Source organism: Triplophysa dalaica, chromosome 10, assembly GCF_015846415.1.
Source record: "Triplophysa dalaica isolate WHDGS20190420 chromosome 10, ASM1584641v1, whole genome shotgun sequence".
Taxonomy (NCBI): domain Eukaryota; kingdom Metazoa; phylum Chordata; class Actinopteri; order Cypriniformes; family Nemacheilidae; genus Triplophysa; species Triplophysa dalaica.
The window spans coordinates 12267477-12294769 of NC_079551.1; the positions used below are offsets into that span (position 1 = coordinate 12267477).

At 39.8% G+C, this 27293-nt stretch overlaps 3 protein-coding genes across 4 annotated transcripts; 2 read left to right on the forward strand and 1 right to left on the reverse strand.

Moving 5' to 3' along the window:
• The first annotated feature begins 16 nt into the window (after positions 1 to 16).
• mcm2 (minichromosome maintenance complex component 2) lies at positions 17 to 6148 on the forward strand. The gene is made up of 16 exons (XM_056758903.1): positions 17 to 121; positions 953 to 1140; positions 1225 to 1391; positions 1482 to 1754; positions 1831 to 2050; positions 2154 to 2361; positions 2449 to 2583; positions 2912 to 3103; positions 3192 to 3285; positions 3913 to 4163; positions 4447 to 4573; positions 4698 to 4810; positions 4890 to 5132; positions 5249 to 5431; positions 5516 to 5671; positions 5755 to 6148. The coding sequence occupies exons 1-16, from the start codon at positions 116 to 118 to the stop codon at positions 5863 to 5865; spliced, it is 2667 nt and encodes an 888-aa protein (XP_056614881.1). The 5' UTR covers positions 17 to 115; the 3' UTR covers positions 5866 to 6148.
• A 536-nt stretch (positions 6149 to 6684) lies between these two features.
• Positions 6685 to 20366, forward strand: podxl2 (podocalyxin-like 2). 2 transcript variants are annotated; one of them, XM_056759634.1, is made up of 9 exons: positions 6685 to 7010; positions 10090 to 10365; positions 12318 to 12488; positions 13714 to 14330; positions 14913 to 14987; positions 17278 to 17434; positions 17600 to 17661; positions 17747 to 17926; positions 18117 to 20366. In XM_056759634.1, the coding sequence occupies exons 1-9, from the start codon at positions 6938 to 6940 to the stop codon at positions 18327 to 18329; spliced, it is 1824 nt and encodes a 607-aa protein (XP_056615612.1). In that variant the 5' UTR covers positions 6685 to 6937; the 3' UTR covers positions 18330 to 20366. The 2 variants fall into 2 exon arrangements, with proteins under 2 accessions (XP_056615612.1, XP_056615613.1); XM_056759635.1 differs by lacking the exon at positions 6685 to 7010 and adding an exon at positions 7032 to 9985.
• Positions 20367 to 20796: 430 nt separating this feature from the next.
• Positions 20797 to 26586, reverse strand: zgc:171566. Its single transcript, XM_056759007.1, has 9 exons — positions 26127 to 26586; positions 25754 to 25868; positions 25601 to 25651; positions 25204 to 25288; positions 24980 to 25118; positions 22477 to 22583; positions 22213 to 22303; positions 21554 to 21691; positions 20797 to 21401 (listed from the first exon to the last, which is right to left on the reverse strand). The coding sequence occupies exons 1-9, from the start codon at positions 26227 to 26229 to the stop codon at positions 21280 to 21282; spliced, it is 951 nt and encodes a 316-aa protein (XP_056614985.1). The 5' UTR covers positions 26230 to 26586; the 3' UTR covers positions 20797 to 21279.
• Between the last annotated feature and the right edge of the window lie 707 nt (positions 26587 to 27293).

A 27293-nucleotide genomic window follows, 5' to 3' on the forward strand; every position in this document is an offset into this window, starting at 1 on the left:
GTTCATGAGGATTTCGCGCGGTTTTTGGTCACGTGACGAATTTCGCGCGAAAACTCAGTGCTCGCGGGAGAAGCCAGTCGCGAGTCGAGCAACACTCAAACGAGGACGCAAGACAATGGCGGTGAGTGAATTTATTTAATTAGTTTATAGAAATAACATGTTTATAAACAATAAAGGTGGACGGTGTAACAGTCTACATGTTTTAAATTGTTTTAACGTTACTATATGTCAGCGTGATCGTAGTTGTCATGGAATTGTTTATAAGATGGATCGACTAGTTCTGTTAAACTTTGTTATCTTTGAATATTATATTAAATCATTTTTTTTCATTTAATGTAGCACTTTCTGATTTGAATTCGTCATACTGTGTCATATTTAGAGTTCTTTAATACTTTTAAGTACTTTCATTATAAAAATACAAAATAAAAGTATCTTTGTTTTCCGGTCAATAAAGTTTTTTGAGCTGCAAATCTTTATGAACTGTCATGTGTTAGCATTTTTTTTATCCCGTTACATTTTGTTAAAATAAACATGTTTTTAATTTGTCTTGAAAGTCCCACGTGGAATACTCTTTTTTTGTTTAAACGTCGTGGCCTAGTTATAAGTTAGTTCAAACATAACGTTACTTACACATTTAAAGTGTTTTTGGCAATTTGCAGTGTGTGTATGTCGATGTGTTTTTAATGAAGTCGGATTTGTTTCATCATGAAATTATCAGTGTTATATTATCACATCTGGACACAACAGTCCAGACTTGATCTTCCCTGTGACATTTATGTGTCTGTTTGTGATTCTGGCATGAGTGTGTATATATTTTAATATAAATTATACCTTAAACATTGTTACATAAATTCAGCAGTATATGCTCTGTAACAGACGTGTTAATGTGTGCAGGATGTGATGTCATTTTGACGCATGACATTAGAGTGACTCTTCTTTTGCCTGTGAACAGGATTCATCAGAGTCGTTTCACATGGCCACCAGCCCCGGTCCCACCTCCAGACGGGGTGATCTGACCTCCAGCCCGGGCAGAGACCTCCCCCCGTTTGAAGATGAGGGTTCTGAGGGGCTACTGGGAGATAACATTCCTGATGAGGAAGATGGAGATGGCGAAGAGCTGATTGGAGATGCGATGGAAAGGTGTTTACCTTTATCGATCGGTTTACATCTACTACCACTTTGTGAAAGAGTTAAATGCATTTTACATTGAACTTTTGTCTTTAGAGACTACCGCGCAATCCCAGAGCTGGACCGTTACGAAGTGGAGGGTCTGGATGAAGATGAAGATCTCAGCGAGCTGTCTCCGGGCGCTCGGGCGGCGGCAGAAGAGGCCATGAGACGACGGGACAGAGTAGAGGGCATGGGACGGATTGGACGTGGTCTGCTTTACGGTGAGTGCTGTGTTTGTGTTAATCCAATAGTGTCTTGTGATCATTTCTCGTGACGTTAAAACTAAAGCAGTGTGTTCCTCTGCCGCACAGACAGTGAAGATGAAGACGATTCGCGGCCCACTAAGAGACAGCGTCGTTTGGCGGAGATCGCTGCCGAAGGCATCGGGGCGGAGGGTGAAGACGAAGAGATGATCGAAAGCATTGAGAACCTGGAGGACATGAAGGGTCACACAGTCAGAGAGTGGGTGTCAATGGCCGCACCGCGACTGGAGATCTACCACCGCTTCAAAAACTTTCTGCGCACACATGTGGACGAGCATGGACACAACGTCTTCAAGGAGCGCATTAGCGACATGTGCAAGGGTAAATGAGAACAAAGATAGTCATGACAGAAGATCGTCTTTTTATGCATCTATATAATTTTCTATGGCATTTTTAGAAAATAAGGAGAGCTTGCTGGCGAACTACGAGGAGTTGGCATCCAGAGAGCACGTTCTGGCATATTTCTTGCCGGAAGCACCTTCAGAAATGCTGAAGATCTTCGATGAGGCGGCGAGAGAAGTCGTGCTGGCCATGTACCCCAAATACGACCGAATCGCACATGAAATTCACGTCCGTATCGGAAACCTGCCGCTGGTGGAAGAACTCCGATCGCTCAGGTGCGGATAGCTGCATTTCTATTGTGACTATACATAACAAAAATTAGTTTAATTATTTAACTAAATTGAAATGGGTTTAAATGAATTAAACCTTGTTTTGCAGGCAGCTTCACTTGAATCAGTTGATTCGCACCAGCGGGGTGGTGACCAGATGTACTGGAGTTCTGCCTCAGCTGGGTATGGTGAAGTACAACTGTAACAAGTGTAACTTCATATTGGGTCCGTTCTTCCAGTCCCAGAACCAGGAGGTGAAGCCGGGCTCCTGTCCTGAGTGTCAGTCCCTCGGCCCGTTCGACATCAACATGGAACAGGTGTGTTAGAAAGATGAACCTGTGAAAGATGGCACAAAGATGCGTAATGTGTTTTTTGTGATATTAACGGTTGTTTTCGCTCTTTAGACCGTGTACCAGAACTACCAGCGTATCACGATACAGGAGAGTCCTGGGAAAGTCGCTGCCGGCCGTCTGCCTCGATCTAAAGATGCCATCCTGCTTGCCGACTTGGTGGACACCTGCAAACCTGGAGATGAAATTGTGAGTTGGCACTATTTTATTAAATAAGGATTGGAAAAAAAAAACTTGAAAAAATGAACATTCTGTCATCATTTACTCACTTTCGAGTTGTTCCAGATCTGTGTACATTTCTTTGTTCTTATGAACACAGAAGAAGATATTTTGAAGTATGTTGGACAGCAAACAGTTCTGGGGCACTTTTAACTACTATTGTAGCTTTTTCTACTATTGTAGTCAAAGGGGGGCAAAATCTGTCTAGTTTTAAGCATTCTTTAATACTATAAAACACTATTAATACTTATTATGCTTTAATAAATTAAAATGTTCATAATTTGGTTTTGATCAATAGGAGCTGACTGGGATCTACCACAATAATTATGATGGCTCCCTCAACATGGCCAATGGCTTCCCGGTGTTTGCCACGGTGATCATGGCCAATCACATCTCTCGTAAGGATGAGGGCGTGGCCGTGGCAGAGCTCACGGATGAAGACGTGAAAGCCATTGTAGCTCTATCCAAAGATGAGCGCATTGGTGAAAGAGTGAGTGTTGATCACTCAAAATAGCTTGATTGTCATAAAACAATTATGTAAAACCTCCAGTTTACACGTTTTTTTTCTTCTGCTCTAGATTTTTGCCAGTATTGGTCCATCCATCTATGGGCATGAGGACATTAAACGTGGTCTGGCTCTTGCTTTGTTTGGCGGCGAGGCCAAGAATCCAGGTACTGAACACTAACATCGTCGTGCCTGTCTTAGACTAGGGAGCCGCACAGATGATGTATTTTTTTATGCTTAACCTGTAAGCGAGTGCATTTGGATTGGCATAGTTTTTTTAATGTTTTTTGGTAAATTGCCTGAAATAAAATCTGTGGTAAACAAAACCTTATTTTTTGACAAATGCACTAATTACAACCAGCTAGAGATTTTTTACAGACTTATTGTGTCTTAAAAACTGCAGTTGCTAAAAGCGACTACTTCCTTTTGTGGGGACGTTAGACGCCATCGTGCATATAAAGCTCACAAATAATGCAACATGGACACAAATCTATTAAAACATAGATGAGGATATCGAGCGTTGATATCAAGCGACCTTAATTGTAGTCTGTTTATAGCATCGTTTTAGCTTTTGACTTCTGCCTATTTGTATTTCGGCTTCAAAAGTAATAAATGTGGTAATTTGTAAAGATCCTCTTTATATACAAAACGTGTAAACATCACAAACCTTTCTTAATCACAGAGCGTGGCACTTTCTTTCTTTCTCCTACAAAAATGTGTCATATCTGAGCCTCTGTTAAAAGTAATAAAAATACAGTATTGACAGAGATGTGTTTCTCTGGTGCCCTCTACAGGTGGAAAGCACAAAGTGCGTGGAGACATCAACATGCTCCTGTGTGGAGATCCGGGCACAGCGAAGTCTCAGTTCCTGAAGTACATAGAGAAAGTGGCGAGCCGGGCGGTTTTCACCACGGGTCAGGGCGCATCCGCCGTGGGTCTGACCGCTTACGTGCAGCGTCACCCGGTGACCAGGGAGTGGACGCTGGAGGCTGGAGCTCTGGTCTTGGCGGACAGAGGAGTGTGTCTCATCGATGAGTTTGATAAGGTTAGAGAATCTCAGACCATTGCAGAATACAAATTACTAGATCGTGTGATGAACGATATGTGCTTGAAATTTGTAGCATCAAAGCATATGTTCATAATATTTTAATACTTTAAATATTGTTTTTATTTAATGAAGACTTTCATTGTTTCTAGTTTAGTGATGAATCAAAATGATTAGCTTTATGCCAAAATCCTATTTCTCATTTCTCTCACTAAAATCCGAAGAATGTATGTAGAAGTCTGCATCAATCCTCTGTTAAGTGAATAGTTGTTTTCTTCTGTAGATGAATGACCAGGACAGGACCAGCATCCATGAAGCCATGGAACAGCAGAGTATCTCCATTTCTAAAGCTGGGATAGTCACATCATTACAGGCTCGCTGTACCATCATCGCAGCTGCCAATCCTATCGGTGAATAAAACTCACAAAAATTCACAGAATGAGCTTCGTAACTTGAGGAGTTGTACATCCTAAAATGTTCATTTAGGTCAATTTTTTTTGTGGCAGTATGTTTAATTCAACTTCTTCCCCAAAGGTGGACGATATGACCCGTCCCTCACCTTCTCTGAAAATGTGGACCTGACCGAGCCCATCATTTCTCGATTCGATGTTTTGTGCGTCGTGAGAGACACTGTGGATCCTGTGCAGGTCAGTCCATCTTTGCCAAACACCTGCCAAAATTCGTAGGTTTTGGTCGGTTGAGTTAACCAGAAATATTTTCATGTAGGATGAGATGCTGGCGCGCTTCGTGGTGGGCAGTCACATCAAACATCATCCCAGCAACAAAGAAGGGGGCATGGCCGGTCTTGAAGAAGTGGTGCTGCCCAACACGTCGGATGCCCCGCCCATTCCTCAAGAGCTGCTCAGGAAGTACATCATGTACTCAAAAGAGCGTGTGCGGCCCAAACTCAATCAGATGGACCAGGACAAGGTTGCCCGAATTTACAGTGAACTTCGAAAAGAGTCCATGGTGAGAATTACGTTACTCAACACAATATGCAAATTTTGGCTTGGTCGGCACTGAGTTGTCTGTAGCATTTATTTTGTTGTAGTTTAATGTAAGTCACGTTATACGTTTGCTCTCAGGCCACAGGGAGTATCCCAATTACCGTGCGTCATATAGAATCTATGATCCGCATGGCGGAGGCACACGCTCGCATGCACCTGCGGGACTACGTGCAGGAGGATGACGTCAATATGGCCATCCGTGTGATGCTGGAGAGTTTCATCGACACGCAGAAGTTCAGTGTAATGAGGAGTATGAGAAAGGTGAGTGGATGGAGATGGTCATGTGGGTTCATGAATTTAGAGAATCCAAGTTTGTTTGCTTACTCAACGTTCGTGAATCCCCAGACGTTTGCACGGTATCTGGCGTTCAGACGGGACAACAATGAGCTGCTGCTGTTCATCTTAAAGCAGCTCATTTCAGAGCAGGTGGCGTATCAGCGCAACCGTTATGGAGCGCAGCAGGACAACATTGAGATCGCCGAGAAGGACCTAGTGGACAAGGTAAGAGATGCCGTTGATTTCAATGAGAACGTCTGGAGACTGGTTGTTGCTTATGAATTGTAATAATCCTCCTTTCTTTTCAGGCCCGACAGATTAACATCCACAGCCTGTCCACGTTTTACGACAGCGAGCTGTTCCGCTCCAACAAATTCTCCCATGATGCCAAGAAAAAGCTCATCGTTCAGCAGTTCTAGGCCAGCGTTTATGAGTTGTTTGCAAACACAAGAAGTTGTCTAGAATCTCCTAGACTTGTATATAATAACAAGATGTTGTTGGACCAGTTTTGACAGGAATTGAGTAGAGTTGAACATTTATGAACTTAATACAGTAGTCTTTGCGGTTGTAGTGGTCTACTGTCTGTCGTATTGGCTGCTTGAAGTTACGTGAGAAGGGTTCTTGAACTTTTTCCGGATGTTGTAAAAAATCTATTTTGTAATATTTTTGTTCTGAATAATAAACTAAAGCTTTTGTATGTAATGGAGCGTTTGTTGATCTGTTTTCAGCAAGAAAAGACAACACAGAAGCTGTAATTACGTTTTCACGTGCGATCCAATGACCCAAAGGAAAATTAACTAAATTTGAACGTTTTATTATAGTAACAGTTTAGCTTAGCATACATGTTTTTTAGTGGATTGTTTGCTTATTGTACAATCTCACTGCATATATAGTTCAACTGTTTACTCCGTTAAACTAGTCATTTCCGTTAAAGACGACCACAAAAAAACATGCAAAACATGAAGATTTTAGACGGCGACTTTCTGAATTAAAATAAAATATCTATTTTCAAAGCGGCAAAGTTCTGGTCAAACAACTATGACCACTTTTATTTTATTTTGACATTTTATGGTACTCGCGAAACATGTTCCCAACACCAATTTTATCAACATTTTCCCGCTTAATTGTTTTATAACGTTACCTGTTAACCAGACAAACGTCGTACAGACATCGTTTTTTTGACGTCGCTAGAAGGGTGCAGTTAAGGAGTGATCTGATCTGATACCCGGCGGTGTTTAGGACCTCGGGTCGCTGCAGTCACTGCGCCAGTAATCAAAGTCTCCAAAATCCTCAATATTTCACTGCAAATGCATCGACTGCAGGCGAAACCTTCACAACTTCTGTTCTCGTGTATTTTTTTTACAGGCCAGGCTATAAATCGCCCTTTATTTTTGTGTTATTCCGATGATTGATTTGTGTTACTGCGTCTTTAGTCGCTCGCGCATTGAGGTCAGTAAGTCGCATATGATGCGCGCGTGAGCTGACATACACATGCGATTGTTTCACACCGCGATCATCTGTAAAGCTTCAAACATGTCCGTGTGTTCACACTGTGTCGTGTTCGGTGAGTTCGGCCGTTTTTCTTTGTCTCGGTGTCCTCATTGTTACGCATTTTCAGTTTTTAGAAGCTGAATAACAAAACAATTGTCTTCTTTTAAATTGCGTTGTATTGCGTTATAATAATGTTGCCAAGTAGATATAAAAAAGATGTGATTTAAAATATTATAATTCACTGATCGCATGCATTAATATCGTATTCAGACGGGTTGAAAAATCCATTCAATGTTTGTTAACCGGGTGATTTGTGACGTGAATGAATTGGTCGATCGGATGTATTTTTGTTTGTGTTGTATTAGTTGGGGAGCAGCACACGCCCCTTTTTTCTTCCTGAGATGTTATGTGTCACAATCACGGTCATGAATGAATCGAGATCATGTGCACCTGTTATGTGAACGCTGCGTGTGTGCGCGAGACCCGCCGGGTTAGCGCGCGCGTGACAGATTGTGCGGGTCACTGTTGTGTCCATACAGAACGTCGAGCAGACACAACAATGACGGGTCGGATTTGTTTTCTCTTATTATAGTTGCACATATGCATTCAAGACATTATATAAAAACTGTAAATGCGTTATTTTACATGCATGCTATTATGTTTTTGGACGTCATACTATGAAGATACATTGTTTCTTGTTGTTTTACATGGTAATAGAATGGCAAAGTTTGCAATGCATTTACCCTTATAATTAAATAATGTTTTATTCATGTTGAGCAAACAAATTGAAATGTGTAACTATAGTTTCATTACAAATATCGTTTGTATTTGTATTACTCAATTGTACAAACGGTAACTAGTCTGCCAAACATGTCTCCTGCACATTTTATAAGAAGAATATTCACTTTTGTAAGTTATGCATCAATCAAAGCACATAGAAGTAGATGAAATACGAATGTTACCATATGATGTCATCATTTGACCGTAACACCAGTGCTGATGGCCTCTGAGCCGGGCACTGCAGGCCTTCTGCCAACCTAAAAACTATAAATCTGACCCGTGTGCCATCTGCACCCTCCTGCATTGCTGCAAAATGAGTTGGCACGGTTCAGACACCCACTGAGACGGATGAAAGTTGCGTTTATCTTACAGTTGAACTGTGTCTGGGTGATAGTTTGAGCTTTGGTTTAATCTTCAATGAGCACAAGAATAGACGCAAATATGTTTATGCAGATTTTATTATGCAGAAATTCAGATCTAAAGAGTCAGCTTTGTTAACTTTCTCAAGTTCAGAAAAGTCAAATATCGCTTCAGGTCCTTTTTCGTCTTGTAAAATGTGGACATTTTACATTCCTTTTCTGGTCTTTAATATTTGGCGAAATTGTCTCTGAACACTAATTGTTGAGTTATAAGTATGATGTAATAGTATTTCATCATTCAGAGGGTTTGAATCTTTGGCTTGTGTCTTTGCGAGATATTTTCTTTTTCTAGTTGTTTCCCACTGCAGTTATTTTGAATTCACGGTGTGAGTTCTCCTTTGCCTTCGAGTACAAAGACAAACCTTTAATCTTCATTTCATTTGGTTTGCCTGAGACTCCCATACAGAGTTTGCTGCCTCAGAGCCGTGTTAAAGGGAGATATTAACTTTTATGATGAATGCGCCGTCAAGTTTGGGAGCATCTAAGCCAAGCCGTGTCCTCTGAGATAGACGAATGACCGTCAGCGAATTCACTTTTCTGCTGCCGCACTCCACCGAGGCCAAATGAGATGAAAATGAACAAGCTGAGATAAGGCTCTCAGAGGACACAAATTCAACTTCTAGGGTGCAAAATTGTTTCCAGACAGCTGTATTGAAGATAGATGTTCTCTGTTTTTGACCGACTTCATTTTTGTGCGATTATAGTCTTGTTAAATATAATAAAGGGATGTCAGACTGACAGTCTCTTTAATTAAACCGTGCCTGGCTGGAGGACATTTCCTATTAAACAGCTCCATGAATAAAACTAAGAGCATATTAGAATTGGAGGACTGTGTAATTGGCTTTAAAACTTCATCTCAGTTCTGGTGGTTCAGATATCACCCATTTCATGTCCAGCGCTAATGCTAATCCTCTGGTGACCGACGGCATTGAGAAATCAAACCGGGTGATGCGAGTCACCAAAAGCTATCATGAATAGAAAACCACCACCAGTTAAAGTTTTGTTACAGTTTTTTTGTTTATAATGGGAGAGGATGGTGACCCACTTTTCACAATCTTCCATAGGATGCAAAAATGTCTGCTAATGCTAATCCTCTGGTTACCGAAGGTATTGAGAAATCAAACCGGGTGATTTGAGTCGAGGCTAAACGGTTATGAAAAGAAAACCATCTCCTGTTAAAGTGTTGTTATAGGTTTTTGGTTTACAATGGGAGTGGATGGTGACCCACTTTTCTCAATCTTCCAAAGGACGCAAAAGTGTCTGCTAATGCTAATCCTCTGGTGACAGACGGCATTGAAAAATCAAACCGGGTGATTTGAGTCAATGCTAAACTGTCATGAATAGAAAACCATCTCCTGTTAAAGTTTTGTTATAGGGTTTTTGTTTATAATGGGAGTGGATGGTGACCCACTTTTCTCAATCTTCCATAGGATGGAAAAGTGTCTGCTAATGCTAATCCTCTGGTGACCAAAGGCATTGAGAAATCAAATCGGGTGATTCGAGTCAACGCTAAACTGTTATGAATAGAAAACCATCGCCTGTTAAAGTTTTGTTATAGTTTTTTGTTTATAATGGGCGTGGATGGTGACCCACTTTTCTCAATCATCCAAAGAAAGCAAAAGTATCTTGATAGAGATAGTTCTCCCAGAAATGAAAATTCTGTCATCATTTATTCACTCTCATGCAGTCGTACACCTGTTTGTGACTCTTCTGTGGAAGATATTTTGAGAAATGTCTCACTGATTTTGTGTTCACACAATTGAAGTCGACGTGGATCAAATGTGTTTGGTTACCATCGTTATTCAAGATCTCTTTTTTTGAGTTAAGAGGAAGAACGAAAGTCAAACAGGTAGGGAATGACATGAGGCTGAGTAAATAATGACAGAATTTTCATTCTTGGGTGAACGATCACTAGCTCTCAAAGCCTAAAAAGGAAAATCTCTCTCAATTCAGGTTCTCTTCTCCTGGTTATGGTCCCTTCTGAGGTTCTGACAGCTGGGCCGGTGCTTCTCCCCAGTCCTCTCCGGTCTCACGGGCCGGTTCTGGATGTTCCTGTTGGCTTCGAGGAGCATGACGAGGTCTCTCAGAAGCCTGGAGCTATGGAGAGCTCACACGAGAGCTCCGGGTTCTTCAATGAGGACAGCGAGGACACCAAGAGCCTCCAGCCGATCAAGAGATGGGAAACACAGACGGAGAATAAAGAAGGTTCAGACGCGGATGCCATGAGCGGTGGGTGATCTTAAAATAGGAAATTCTGAAGTGAACCGGTTTGTCTTGCTCTTGCTGTGTCACTCTCTATCGCCATCTCTGTTTGAAACGTAAAATTGCATGTTACTTCTTCCGAGGTTAACAAATCTTCATCTATATCTTAATAGATCTTATGGATGGGTCAGCATCTGGTGTGACTCAGCTGTGGTTTGCACGAATGGTCTCGGCAGTCCTTTCCCCCGCAAAAATGTTCTTGATTGTCAAAACAGCAGTTTGATGTGTGAAGTGGTGTGAATAACAGCTCTTAAGCGTTAGCGTGCGTCATCTCCTCGACACCTGCCGTCCCCCCCACCCAGTGTTTTAGCGCTGTTTCGTTGATGAGAATGCTTAAAGTGTTTTGTGGACGTGTCTACTGTCCGTTCTTTAGTTGTGGATGTGTATGGCAGCAGTATGCACTTTGTGGATAAAATATAACAGCACACACTTCAGACTCTCTTTAGACAACAACGCCTGGGAATTCACATGGCCAAAAACAGCTCGTATTTGTAGATCACATGCTGACAGTGAATCCACTGTAGTGCCCTGTCGTGTGTGTAAGAATGAGAGAACACCACAAACCCACCTGTCTGTCTGTCAACCTGTCTGTCACTCCATATACCTGTCTGTCTGTCTTATTGCAAGTATTTCTGTCTGTCCATAAGTATTTCTGTCTCTACATCTACCTGTCTATCTACCTGTCTGTCTGAATGTCTGTCTGTATATTCGTCTGTCTGAATGTCTGAATGTCTCTACATCAACTTGTCTATCTACCTGTCTGTCTGAATGTCTGTCTGTATATTCGTCTGTCTGTCTATCTACCTGTCTGTCTGAATGTCTGTCTGTATATTCGTCTGTCTGAATGTCTGTCTGTATATTCGTCTGTCTGTTAGTTTGAATGTCTGTCTGTACATCTACCTGTATATCTACCTGTCTGTTTGTATATTCACCTGTCTGTCTGTCTGTTTGAATGTCTGTCTGTATATCTACCTGCCTGCCTGTCTGTCCATCTACCTGTCTATCTGTCTGTCTGTGTATCTTTCCATTTACCTGTATGTCTGTCTGGTTGTTTGTCTACATTCCTGTCTGTCTCTCTGTCCAGCTGCTTATCTGTCTATCTATCTGTCTGTCTATTTACATGTCTGTCTCTTCATTTACCTATCTGTCTGTCTGGTTGTTTGTCTACCCTCCTGTCTGTCTCTCTGTCCAGCTGCTTATCTGTCTGTCTATTTACATGTCAGTCTGTCCATCTACCTCTCTGTCGGTTTGTTTGTTTGTTTGTCTATCTACCTGCCTGTCTGTCTGTACAGTCACTTGTCTGTGTGTCTCTCTGTCGGACTGTTTGCTGGTCTTTCTATCTGTCCATCTACCTGTCTGTCTGTCTGTCTGCCTGTTTTTTTGTCTACCTACCTGTCTGTCTCTATGTCCAGCTGCCTGTCTGTCTATCTATCTGTCTGTCTATTCACCTGTCTATCTTATCATCTACTTATCTGTCTATATATATATACTGTATACATGTCTGTCTGTCTGTCTGTCTGTCCGTCCATCTACCTGTCTGTCTGTCTATCTACCTACCTGATTGTCCATCTATTTTTATCTGTGAATGTATCTTGATGCTTTTCTATCTACCTGTCTGTCTGTCTACCTGCCTGTTTGTCCATCTACCTGTTTGTCTGTGTAGGTGTCTGTGTGTTTATCTATCCACCTGCTTGTCGTTCTGCCTTTGTTTATCGTCTGTCTTCATGCCTCCTTCTCTCTTTTAGTGTTTCTCAGTGTGAGTGACCTGACACATTTTGCCTCCAGACAGTTTCTCTTCAGTAATTGCATGAAGACAAATAATGTTCCTGTGGGGCTATAACAGTTCTTCTGGATCGTAGTACTCAGGAATGTTATAACTTGTGTTTTATTGGGTGCATCTGTTTGGTTCTTGTCCTCAGAGCGCTGTTTGTTGCCCAAGAACGTGGGGCCGTGTCGTGGGGCTTTCACTCGCTGGCACTTCAACCCCGTCGCTAACATGTGCATGAAGTTCAAGTTTGGAGGGTGTAAAGAAAATGGCAATAACTTCCTATCGCTGGAGGAGTGTGTTAAAGCTTGTCACCCAGACTCCGGTACACACTTATATCTAATGCAACCATCTTACCATCACTTATTTTGTAAAGTTTAGATTTATCCACCCCCTTCTGCTGATGGTAGACAATAGTGTGTGTGTGTGTGTGTGTATGTGTGTGTGAATAATCACACTTGTGATAAAGAGATCTCTCCTTGTAGATGTGTGTGTGTCTCAGGTGCAGTACTGCAGTGCAGCTGCTAAAATTCACTGTTCTCAACATATTGCATCTACCACAAACAAAACACTGCAGTCACATCTGATACAACTACAACACATCCTACTATAATAAGGACAAACTGATTGTGTATCTGTCTCTCTCTCTCTTTCGATATCTGTTTAACTCTGTCTGTCTGTTTTACTCGCCCAATCTGCAGAGCGTAGAGTAGATTATTTATGAATTGTGATCAATACTGATTACAGATTACATGACAAAATTCAGAGTTAGCTACGTAATCTCTTAGGCTACACATTTTCGGTAACGTAGTCGGACTACTTTTGGATTACATTTTAATTACTTTTGACTTAAAGCGATATTTCACCCAAAAATGAAAATTCTGTCATCAATTACTCACCTTCGAGTTGTACCAAATCTGCATAGATTCCTTTGTTCTGATTAAAACAGAGAAAGATATTTGGAAGAATGCTTATAACCAGACAGATTTGAACGCCATTGACTCCCATAGTAGGTAGTTAAAAGCGCCCCGGAACTGTTTGCTGTCCTACATTCTTCAAAATGTCTTCTTTTGTGTTCAAGTAATGTTTCCTACTATGGGAGTCAATGTCTGGTTATAAGCATTCTTCGAAATATCTTTCTTTGTGTTCATCATAGCAATTTTTCATCAAAAATCATTTTTGGGTGAAGCATCCCTTTAAATCTTATTTGATGTTACGTATATTAAAGCAGGATAATTTTTTACTCAAATCATTCTTTATCACCAACAATAGCCTCAACATCTTTTTTAAGGACAGTACGGACAAAATACTAACACTCCTATGACGTGTTGTTAGTGTTTACTGATAGTAACACTAAATAGTTTTCCCCTTAAAAATGAAAAGGTGTCTATAAGGGGTGTGACAAGATCTCGTGCCACAAGATAAAAATGTGAAAAGATTTCTTGTTCTTGTGTAATACATTCATTATATTACGCTGTGCTTCTCTCTATACTACACTTAACTTTACTGTCATGCTCAACTGTTCTCACACGACTTGTTTGTTTTATCAGAATACAGTCCCTCATCCCCAGAACCCACATCTTCCTCCCTCCCTCTGATCAACACATCCTCATTATCCGCCTCCACGCCGGAGGCCATGAAGTGGGAGAGTGATTCTGAATCTAGTGGCTTCCCCCTTCACCTCTCCCCCACCTTGTCACCTGCACCTGCCGCTGACCACGCCCACTCCACAGACACACCCATTGATCCCACCCATCAGGTCACAGGTGGCACTGACACATCTCTCATGTCTGAGGACCCGTTCGATGACGAGAGCAGCCGCACGGTCACTCAAGCACCCACGTCTCCTGAAGTCGGGCTCATGCCTAGCCGAGGGCCGCTGCAGCCCGATGAGCATCACCACGGCGATTCTGAGGAAGATGAAAAGATGGTGTTTTGTTTCACAGAGCCCAATGAAGACATTGATGAATGGGGATATCTCACGACCGGCCCCTCGTCCTCTCCTGCCTCTGATATACCACCTGTGGTGTTCACTGAGACATCCTGGCAGGGAGCTCCGCCCACCACAACTGAGGACGAGGGAGGGGCGGAGCATCGTCAAGGTGGTAACGAATTTTTTACAGAGACCGAACTTCGCGACTCAGAAGGTTCCCAGGAGGCGGTGCAGGTGTGTCAGATGATGCTCAAAGCAGAATAATTTGTGAATAAATTTGAATATTTTTCATGTCAGTGTTTCATATTGCCGAGTTTGTAAAGATGGTTAAGATACATGTATGTTTATCTGCATTTTACAATACGCAGTTAACATTTTGTTAATAAAAAAGGTTATTTTAACTTTTTTCAAATATTTTTCAAATATAAGTAAATAAAAAGAAAGCTGTTGACAAAAATATTGTATGTAAAATAAGGAAAATTGTATATATTTTATGGTTTATAATGTTTATGGATTATGTCATATTTATTTATTTAATGTTTGATACAGTAAAAAAAACATTTTTTTTTTTCATTTTTTTTATATTGGAATATATACAGTATAAACATTTTTTTACAGTAACATTTCATTTAATGAAAAAGAAAATAATGAAATCTCAAACTTTTCTTGAAATGTTTTATGATAATGTCAATGATTTTTTTATCGTGATGCATTTATTGATTCATTCTCAGGCGAATTGCAGATTTGAATTGATGTAAAACGCATTGATTCTGTCTCATATAATGACCTCTAAACCTTGTCTCTGGTCTCGTTCAGGTGGAGTGTGTAGACTGGAGTAAACTCGCAGGAAAAGGTTACGTCATCCTCACCATGACCGACAACTTTGACTGTGTAAGTGCTTTTCTGCGTATTAATATGAGTGGTTTGAAATACGTGTCTTTCTCTAGAATATGTCTTTCCCTGTATGCAGAGAAAGTGTAAAAATGCAGTATTGAATTGTGAGTCGGGACTGAAGGTGTGTGTTGTGGTGAGATCTGCTGAATTGTGCAGGTTCAGATGCGTCTCAGAAACTTGCTGACTGCTCAGCACTAACAACGATACACCGCCAGAGCATTTGTCTTATTATCAGCCCATGCGCCTCACTTTTGCCCTTTAGAGTTAAGAGAAAAAGATCTGATTCTTAGTTACATTCACTGTTAGTGGCACTGCAGAAAAACACACACACACACACACACACACACAGACCCACAGAGAATACACACAACCATATAGACGTAGACAGACAGAGATAGTGTTTACTTTTTATAGCTCCAGAGATTTGTTCTATGTTGTCTTATTTTAAAGGTACAGTTTACGCAAAAATACAAATCCTTTCAAACATTTCTTTCGTCCTTGGGAATGAAAGTGGATGTGGAATGGGGCTGTTCAGATATTAAATTAAAAGTACTTCATATTTAAGCAATCCTGACAATTAACACTTTATTGACACTTGTATTGTCAATTTTAGTCATTAGTCATTAGCATCCCCAGTCCCCATTAACCTTCTTTCCTTTGTTGTAAGAGCACAGCGTTATAATAATGTGAATGGTGTAGTTCATGCGATGTGGGATTGAGAATATGATGAGAAGTGTGAGCCATCGAGAAACATCAGGTACGTTTTCCTTTGTTTTTCATTCTGTTTTACTGCATCGAGGAGATTTTCTTCTCGTTGAATGAACATCTCTCTACCCTCTATCAGGCACACATTGTCAATAACATACCCAGCAGGCCAGTTGTCTGTTACCATGGTAACGCAAAAATGTCACGTAAGTGGGGTACAATCGCTGGGAGATTTTAACTGGAGCAGAACTGCAGAGCAATTGATCAGACCTCTCTCTCACTCTAACTCTCTAACTCTCTCTCTCTCTCTCTCTCTCTCTCTCTCTGTCACTCTCTATCTATCTCACTCTAACTCTCTCTCTCTCTCTATCTATCTCTTTCTCTAACTCTCTCTCTCTCTATCTATCTCTTTCTCTAACTCTCTCTCTGACTCTCACTCTCTATCTCTAGATCACTCTCACTCACTCTCTCTCTATCTATTTATCTCTCTCTCACTCTCTCTCTATCACACTCTCTCTATCACACACTCTCTCTCTATCACACTCTCTCTATCACACTCTCTCTCTCTCACTCTCTCTCTTTCTCTAACTCACTCACTCTCTTACTCTCTCTCACTCTCTCTCTTTCTCTAACTCTCTCTCACTCACTCACTCACTCACTCACTCACTCACTCACTCACTCACTCACTCACTCACTCTCTCTCTCTCTCTCTCTCTCTCTCTCTCACTCACTCTCTCTCACACTCTAACTCTCTCTCTCTCTCACTCTTTATCACTCTCTCTCTCACTCTAACTCTCTCACTCTCTCTATCACACTCTCTCTCTTTCTCTCACTCTAACTCTCTCACTCACTCTCTCTCTCACTCTCTATCACACTCTCTCTCTCTTTCTCTCACTCTCTATCACACACACACACACACACACACACACACACACACACACACACACACACACACACACACTCTCTCTCTATCTCTCTTTCTCTCTCACTCTCTATCACACTCACTAACTCTCACTCTCTAACTCACTCTCTCTCTCAATCTCTCTCTCTATAAGCTATTTTTAAAACAACATAAATACTTAAATACTGATCCCTGTCTGGGAAACCGCACCATTGTGATTTGTTTTTGCTTTTTATATTACCGTTTTTTATGGTAAATGGTATTTTTTTATTATTATTATTATTTACTATTCAATTTGAAACTTTTTTTGAAATATTTAAAATGATTGTATTTTTTAATGCTATGCTTTATATTACATATATATATATTATTATATATCTTTATTTTTTCATTAGTCATTTGCAAAAATGTTAAAACATTAAACATTAAAAAAAACATTCCATTATTTTTGTGAAGTCTCTTCTTCAATTGCAATAAACCTATTTAAACTGAGGATGAAAGTCATAATCTTAACACAGTTGCACATGAATGACCTGTTTTGAACCTTCAGTCTTTCAAGCTATCAGTCGAGAAGATCTTTTACACTTTACAGTTCATCAAAACCGTCTGATATCTTTATGAAATCTGGTTTCAGATCTCTTTTGTTGATGTGTTTTAACATGATTCTGTGTGTGTTTGCAGGATGAGTTTGGTATGGAGAATGGAGACAGACTCCTGGAGATGCTGGAAAGCACTTTCTCCAGCAAGATGAACATCCCGCAGGGGTCCTGGCTTATTTCCCTCAGCAAACCCTCTCAACAGGACCACCAGCTCCTCATGACTCTCGCCAGCGGGCAGGGTAACAAACGCACCCGATTGTGATGTTTTTTCAAAACAATTAACACTTATTAATGATGCAGCATGGACAGATGTTATAAAATATTTTTAAGATAAGACTACGCTATCACATTGCTCTTGAATAATTTCAGGCTGATTTTCTTGTTTATAATGTATTTTACTCTAGAAATTATCGCACCAAAAGAGGTTGTGTCAATGCTGGGAGAAATCAGAAGAGGTTTGTTTGAGGTGAGATACTTAAAACATCTTCAGTATAATAAATGTTGTGAGAATTTTATGCCCAAAATAATGTTTTAATTTTGTTTTAACTCAGATTGGCATCCAGAATTATTCCACGGTAAACACATGCCACTCGAGACCCAGTCAAACCCGCAGCGACTACGGCAAACTGTTTGTGGTTCTGGTGATCATCGGCTCAATCTGTGTCCTCATCATCGCTTCTGGAATCATCTATATCTGCTGGCAGCGCCGTTTACCTAAACTCAAGAACATGGTACGTCTATCCATCTACAATCTGTAACTTTATTTGATTAAAAAGGAGCAAAGATCAGTTATAACAGCTTTAAATTGCTTTTGCTGAACCTTTTGCTTTTATCACTGATGATTTGGAACAAGATGTATTTACCAATTCTCTTGTTTCGTCTTTGCATGCATCTGTCTTGGTTTGTGTTCCATCTCGTAAGTCGCGTGGTGAAGAGCTTCACTTCGTTGAGAACGGCTGCCACGACAACCCCACGCTGGACGTCACCAGCGATAACCAATCAGAGACGCAGGACAAGAAACACAGCGCCAACGGAGTGTCGGCAAGCGGGGAAGCGGGAAGCGGCTGGCAGGTGCTGGTCAACAAACCCGGAAAAGAGGAGGAAGACAACCAGGAAGAAGACACGCACCTTTAATCGGAAAAACGGTCGGCGTGGAGAAGCAGCGTTGCGTTTGAGACTATGAAGGCACAAGAGGTTTCGAAACATCCGCTGTATAACATGTGACGTGTTTTGGCTTGTACGACATTTTACTTTATCTGCATTTACGACGATGAAATTCAGATGGACTGATGTGCTTTGAAACGCGACTCCTGCGGCCGGGGACAAATCATTAGGACTTATTTCAATTGAATGTGTCAAACAATCGTTTTAGAATTTTTAATTGGTTCGAATATCTCAGATGTTGGGTCTGAGGACAAAATGCACTGTTAAATGAAGATATTTGCAAAAAATGAACATTCTGTCATTCCATTCGTATCCAGAATTACATTCCCAGATAGAACATGTACGTCTGTAAGATGTTTGCTAAAGATCTGGAAAACGTCCGCTTTGTAATAACGTCTGATAAACGTCTTCGAAAGTGCAGTTTTACGTCAGCTAAAGATCTATCGTTCTGGAAATCGTCTGCTATGTAAAAACGTCTGATAATGTGTTAGAAAGATCAGTTTTATAACGTCTAAAAGATCTATAGTTCTGGAAAACGTCTGCTATGTTAAAACGCCTGATAAATGTCTTAGAAAGAGCAGTTTTACGACGTCTAAAGATCTGTAGGTCTGTAAAACGTATGCTGTGTAAAAAAGTCTGATAAATGTCTTTGAAAAAGCAGTTTTACACCTGCTGTGTAAAATCATATGTTAAATGTTTTAGAAAGACCAATCATAAACATCTTACAGACATCTTCTAGAGACATCTCAGAGACGTATTTTCAGATGTAAATGCAGACATCAAATAGTCGTCTCCCAGATGTATGCGTGCTGTCAGGGTTAATAAAGAACCGATAAATACACACGATCGCTTTGAACAAACTTAAGGTCAGTATCGGTTATTTTTTTCGCACTTGCATGCTGAAACAACAGAAACAATATGATGTAAATTACAGAATTTTCATTTTTTGCCTAAACATTTCCTTTATAAACACTAGTACTTGACAAAAATGATTGTATGAAGGGATTTTTCTTGAAGGTTTGGACGGTGTATTCTAACAATACACTATAAACTTAATTTCATTTATTTCGACGTAAATTACAGCTGAATGCTGAATGGACGTCCTGCTTCGCTACGTCATCGTGTATGGGAATGGCTCTGTGCTGGATCGATGTTGCTCTTTAAGGTTTATATATCGCACAATTATTGTTTTGAAGCACCGATGGCCCCCATCCTATTCAATAACTGCATTTCTTCGACTCTTGCAGGTTATCAATGTTTAGTTCAAAACATTGTGTTCAATTGCCAAAAAAGTACTGTGCTTAAAACTTGACGGAAATTCATCTTGGAATCTGAATTTTGGCCAGCCTAATCTCAACTGAATTCATAGATATTTACAAGGTGGCTAATTCATATAAATCGTACGATTGTTAGATAAAATAAGCAATAATAAAGGCCCCGCCCCCAAACCTAACTATCATTCGCATGATTTGTACGAATCGTTTATATGTATTGGCCCCCTCCTAAAATATGGAATTGCCATGAGATTGGGTTAGTCCAGCAGGTGGGAATAAGACAAAGATTAACGTTCAATTTTTGTTTATAGTGATGATCTTATTCAAAAAAATATTCCCTTGGTTATATCTCACAGTAAAAACCTTCTGGTTTCACTCAGATGTGCATGAAACACTGTAGTATATAAGTCTATGCACATGCCAGGGGTCGACTGAATACACACGTTTAAACAAACGTTATCAGCTACTATTATTATTACTTCAAAACACTGTAACATATGTGCATTCTTCTGTAATAGTTTTCTTTATCAAGCCTTGACGTAGAATTCTGCGCTTCTGTTTTGTCCCCTTCAGTCTCGGTACAAGAGCTATTTGCGAATTTGCACTTTTTAGCATTTTTGATTTTGTACTTCAATTTGCTTAATGTATATGATTGTAAGGACATCTAGCTGTCACTGTTTTCTGGCAATTTTATGCTACAAAGATCAAAAAAATAAATGTTTTGAGAAGTCTTGCCCATTTTTTTAATGCCATTTTTTTAAACACCATACAAATAGTTTTAAAGATGTTTACGGTGTTTTTACTAGTGCCGTAAAGTCAATCCATAAAAACAAGTTCGGTCACACTTTATTTTAAAGTACAATTCTTGCTATTAACAAACCATTAATTATGTATTTTGCCTCAATAACTCAAAATGTGTCGCTTATTAGTCATTAGTAAAGTAGTTATGTTTATGTAATGGGTAGGAATAGGCATGTAGAATATGGTCATGCAGAATATGTGCTTTATAAGTAATAATTAACAGCCATTATACTAATAATAGGCATGCTAATAAGCTACTAGTTAATAGTGAGAATTGGTCCCTACACTAAAGTGTTACCACAAGTTTTATATTTCAAAGACAAGAAAATGACATTATCTCACAATTTGAAGCTTTTGGCTAAAGCAAACATTTTATTTACATATGAGTACATTTTAATCTAAACGGATTTTACTAAACCTCAAAATCTCTTATAGCAGGAATGGATACAGTCACTCATTTTATGAAATAAAGAAAATACACACACTTAAATTGTGTTGTTCTCCAGAACAAAATTTAAATCCATATTTTATTTTGCTATAATGTGCAAAGGAACAAAACATGATTGTAACACTGCATTGATCATGCTCATAAACCCTGTGAAAGATGATACGCAAACAAGACACAATGTACAGTTTCTCAATTCCCAGAGATGGCACACGATAATATAACCTGACTTCTGAATTCATTCAGTACATTTCAGCTAGAAACAATGCAGAACTAACACCAGGAGCTACATGGTCATAGAACACCAAGAGACAAACATATTTTTGGTCACATTTCTTAAAATACAATTTAAAAAAGATTTAAAAAATCCTGTAATGACGAACACTGTGTGTAATGACACTTAATCGAAGTAGTAATTCTGCATGAAGATGCTGTTGAGGCCGTTGAAGTTGGGCTGATGGTTGTAAATGAGAGCCTTTTCTTCCTCACTTTGAGAAGGAAAGCGATGATGGTTCTTCATTGCTAAAAGCAACCAATATATTCACAATTGTGATCGGTCCAGTGTAAACATGGATCATGTGGTTAAAATGCAAATCCTTAAATGCAGATTTTAAAATTTAAGATTTAATACCATGAGGTCAAGAACTCATTACAGGTTTGTATGGTTGACCAACCTTCAGAGATGAAGAAATGTGCCGTGTAGAACGCCGCTTTAATGGCTGAGAGCGTGTGCACCATACCGGCTTTTTCAATCCATTCAAAAGGACTTTTCTCTGGATGCCATTGAACGGCGTAGAACGGGTATCGATATGCTAAAGCACATATAACAGAATCACAAATATGACAATCTACTAAAAGACAATGCTACATTATGTCTATTTACCTGCTAAACATGAAACCAAACTCTTCACTGGATGAAAATATGATCTAGAAATAACTAGATCAGGAGATAAAACTCTGCATATGGTTTTTATTGATGTTTTCATTAATGAATACACTTTGTATGCAATTTAAAATATCAGTTACTTTTCAGAGTCTCTTGAATATCTTACTTGATTTTTCAATAATGTTCTTAAAATAAACTATATTTAATAAATCAGATTTTTTTGCAGCGAGTAAAGGCTTGGGGTCACCGCATTTTGCTGTAATCATATTTGCATTGGAAGGAAAACAGTTTATTGTGACTAATACTGTGCTAAAATGACTTATCCAAATATAAATCGGAGTTGTATTTAAGTTCATTAGGACACAGCATTATGGGGAAAGTCCATTCAAATTGTAAGAGGCCACTATTACATGAAATGTGCAAACACATGTTGTGTGATATTCATACCCTCCATTGTAGAAATGAAGTCTGTTTTGCCATCTGTATTGGTGGTCAGGACTCTATAGAAACGCTTCAGTTTGGCATTTCCGCTGTAATTCTGAGAACAAAATTCACTTTTTAACAAACCATCATATCCTGAACTCAATCTGTGTTGCTGTTTTTTGTAGCAACGTATGTTCTTTGTTCATGGTGTTTTATCTTTTCATTGTGCATTGTATTATTGAACTTCATATTTAGATTGAATCTTTGAAAAATGACACAGAGCCGTACCTTTAATGACAAACTCCAGCTATGGAAGTTAGAGGTGATGTTTTCTTCAGCTAGTGACTGAAGGAGATCCTTTGGAAACCTTTTGAAGAGCCTGCTGTTTGGAGATCCTGAAAATATTACCGACAACAATAAACATGTTTATAATAAGCCTCGATTAATCAAGACTTATCGCATCCGGAATAAGAGTTTGTGTTTATATAATATTTGTCTGTGTACTGTGCTAAATAAATCTGTGTAATTGTTAACAAGTGCTTATGCCTTACTATTACATAAATAAAATAAAATGTTGTCACTGTTAACAGTAGTTAATGCCTATGAATTAACATGAAGAACTGTGTAGACGTGAAATAACAAACGATAATAAAATGCTGAAAAACTAAATTGTTCAGTGTTAGCTAATGCATGTTCAAGTGTTTACTAATAGCACCTTATGGTAAAGTGTTACTTAAATTTGTATTCCTAAAACATACACGGATATATTTAAGGATATAAGGATATAAAAATGGCTATACGTGTAAACACATAGAATAAATAAATACATCAAAATATTTCCTAAATATATATACACGTTTATTTACATCAAGTCTTTAAGCAGACTCTTATCCAAAGTGACTTACAGAGAGTGATAAGTCATACAGGAGCAATAATACAATAGGTGCTAATACAAAGTTACTAGTTTCAACAGAAGCCAGAACAATACCCGTTGAGAGAAAAAGAAAAGGTTATTTTTTTTTCTTTTGTCTGTCACAGAAGAGATGGGTTTTAAGTATTTTTTTATGTTGTGAGAGATGTGAAGGAGAAAGAGCCGGAAAGCGATTTACAGCCCTTTTGAGAAGGCAATAGAAGATGCTGGTTTGCTGAACTCTGGGTTCTTGATGGGGTGTAGGAGTGAAGAAGGGTGTGAAAGTAAGCCGGTGCAGATCCAGTGATAGTCCTGTAGGCAAGCATTAGTGACTTGAATCTGGTAGGGGCTTCAACCAGTAGCCAGTGGAGAGAATTGAAAAGGGATGTCACATGAGCCCTTTTGGGCTGTTGGAAGACGAGGCGTGCTGCTGCGTTCTGAACCAGCTGGAGCGGTTTGATAGCCTTTCCAAGAAGACCAGCAAGAAGAGCATTGCAGTAGTCCAACATTGAGATTACAAGAATTGTTGCGCATGCTCAGTGAGATAGGGTCTAATCTTTCTAATGTTGAAGATGGCAAATCGTCATGAGCACGTTATCTTTGCAATGTGATCATTGAAGGACAGCTGTTCAACAAATATGACTGAGGTTCCTGGCTGTTTTGGAAGAAGTGATTGTGGTGTTGCCAAGTTGAATGGTGAGATTCTGTTGCACCATAGGGTGTGCTGGAAATATGAGGAGTTCTGCTGGGCAGGATTCAGCTGGAGGTGATGCTCTTTCGTCCAGCTGAGGTGTCTTCTATGCAGGCTGTAATGCGAGCTGCTTCAGTGGTATCTTCTGGGTGAAATATGTAAATCTGGGTGTGGTCAGCATAAGAGAGATAGGAGAAGTCGTTTGCCCGTATCATGGGTTGCAAGGTTTCGTATAGATGGAGAAAACGAGCGGTCCAATTACAGATCCCTGAGAAACCCCAGTGGTCATGTGGTGAGCAGTGAACAGCGAGCCCTTAAGTGACACCCTGAAGGATATGCCGGAGAGGTATGATTTGAACCAGCATGCCTGAGATTCATAGAGATGACAGGGTAGCTAGCAGTATCTGGTGATAGACACTGTCAAATGCTGAAGATAAGTCTACCAGAATCAGGATTTGGATTCTGTGACCGATAGCAGTGTAGTCCAAGTGGAGTGGTTTGTTTTGAACCCGGACTGCTTGTCTTCCAGTAGTTTAGTCAGGGATAGGTAGGTAGTCACCTGATTGAAACTGCCTTTCAAGTGTTCTGGCAATAAATGGGAGGAGTGAGATAGGTCTGTAACTGTCGGCAGTACAGGGGTTCAATGTGGATTTCTTAAGTAGGGGCGTGACCTGGGCCCGTTTGAATGTGCATGGAAAAGTGCAAGGAGGTGTCGATGATGTGTGTGAGTGTGCTGGAAATGGCCTGATGGAGATGGAAGGGGGTTGGGTTTAGGAGACAGGTTCAGTCAGTGGGGCGAAAGAGGTGAGTTCCGTGTTCGAAGTGAGGGTAGCGTGTACCGAGGTGCTGAGAATTGTTTGCTGATAGATGATGTTTTTGTATTTATACATACACATTAAGTATGCACAGACATATATTATGTAAACACAAACATTTATTCTGGATGATTAATAACCCTAGTTTATAATAATTTAGCTCTTTCTATTTATTTTTTGCTCTGTATAAAACATAAATATGTTGTAAAAGCAGGAAATAAAAAATTGTGCAAGAGCACAAATTGTGCAAGTAAACTGTAATCACAATAGATAAGATTTTGTCTAGTAACTGTAGTTATGCAATCGTCCTGAACACAAAAAAACAACCACCGTTAACAGCAGAGAAACCCCAGATGGACATTGAGGGTATATCACCTGGGCTGAAGGTCAGAGGTAAAGTGACCGCTTTGGTGTCGGTCAGTGTCAGCAGGTTCTTGTTGCTGGTCAAGACTGTGAGCTGCTGGAAGCCCTGACAGGTTCCCCAGATGGGGAAATAATCTGAGGCGTCATTAGCCTGTCGTGTTCAAAACACAGTAAACATCATAGTACCAGACATTCAGATTTACTTGAACATTTATTAACATCATGGATTTACTTACTTTTATTGCAAGGTCATAGAAAATCTTTGCCAGTCTGGTGAACTGAGACTTCTCAATGTCAACGTTCCCGCCGGGCAGCAACAAACTGCAAAAGCAAATTGAGTCAGAGTAAATACAAATGGAAGACTTCAAAAGCTTATAATAAAAAAAAACAATCACACCAATAAATATTTTTAGAGTGATACTGATTTGAATGATTATTAAAAGATTTACTTTTAATATTCTAACATAATCATGTGATAATATAACTAATAAAACAATAAGAAAGTTAATATAAGAAATAATACAACAAAAAGATAAACAAGAAAAATACCTTAACTTGTTTAAAAATATGTATTTTATGTAAATAAAAATGAAAAAAGAAAACAGAAATCTTGTAAAACAAATTGTCACTCACCCGTTTATTGAATTGAATATTTTCACATATTCCTCCTCTGTTAGATTTACGCTGCAAACACACACAATTCATCCATTTGGATAATTGTTTAAATTGTTATTTTATTATTTTAAAGAGATTTTATAAGCAATAAGTGTCACGTGTTTATCATACAGAATGGGCACAACCCTGGCACCAGCTGACTCCAGATGCTTCACATATGATGCTGCTATATAAGAAGATCCCTGTGCGTGAGTGTCGTCATCCAAATTTTCCTGGGCTAAAATTCCTAAAAAAAAGACCAAAAATATGATGGAGGGGCTTCATTTGTCCTGCAGCCATATGCTGAACGCATGCCTTACCTACAATTCATTAAAGAGATTTTACAATGATTAAAAATGTAAAGATCATCACAGAACATTCTAGCAAGTTCACAGCAAAAACATGGATGCATTCCTACTGAAAAAAATCTGAATTATAATGGTTTCCATTTAGCATCTATTCATCCCATGAAAGAGAAATAACACAAATACACGTTTATGCTCACCGATGATGGGTCTGTAATTGAAGTTACGCGCGCATGATGCTGGCGGGGTGAACGCGCAGAGAACGGCTGCGGACACCGCGAGGACAAACACCTGACGATACATCCACCTCTGATGTCACAGCACACGAGCAAATAAAGGGAAGATACGCGATGCTCCCGGTGAAAAAGACGATGTCAGCTCGACCGGAGATGTTACGTGAATCTGCCCAAAGAACCCTGAAGCTTCTCTTGCGTCCGGAGGCGCGCGCACCGCAGATTTGATGCGCAGATTGTTGGTGTGCGTGAATCACTGCGAGGAACTCATAAGCCAATGAGAGCTCCACGCAACCCTCGTCAGAATTTTAACAAACTCTGTTTTTCAATTACATCCACGTGACATTAAGGCTTTTAATCAAACTTTCTTTTATAAAATATACTGGGATTTTTTTGTTGAGCGACGGCGAGACTGAACCGGTATCGTCAATACCCCCCCGCCCAGAATCGATATAGTTTTGGCCATGTGACTTAGGATGACCGGTGCATGTTATCACGTGGTTTATTTAAAGAACCCTTATTCTATGAATAAAATGTCTTTGTAACTAGCTAAATACTCAACGAAAGGTACATTTTTTACTAAATATGTTTTTTATTATTAAAGGGATAGCTCACCCAAAAATAATTTAATCACCATTGGTTACACCTGTATTGACTAAATGTCTTGAAAACATTGTCATGAAACAGCAAGGGAGAACCCCCCAAAAAAACACAGGAGGGGGTAAACAGGACACGATAGAAATAATAGGAAACAAGCAAACAGGAACTAGACTAACTAACACTAAACTGCACTAGACACATACTAAGACTCAAGCAACTGTAACAATCACGACAAGAATAGACATAACATGACTCATGACATAAGTCCCCCCTTTAATGAACACCTCCAGGTGTTCATCAAGGGGTAGACTAACAAGACAAGACTGACTGGGTAACAGACAAGAACCAGACAGACAAGGTAAACATGACAAGGGGCATATAGTAGTAACAACAAATGGGTTCGGGTGAGATACTAAAAATAACAAACAAGGGAGGGGGGTGGGGGGACAATAAAGTTCCTAGGAGGAAGTCCATGGGAGTGGGGGCAAGGGGGAACAGTCTCAGCCCGTGGGGGCATGCAAGAGCGCGGAGCCC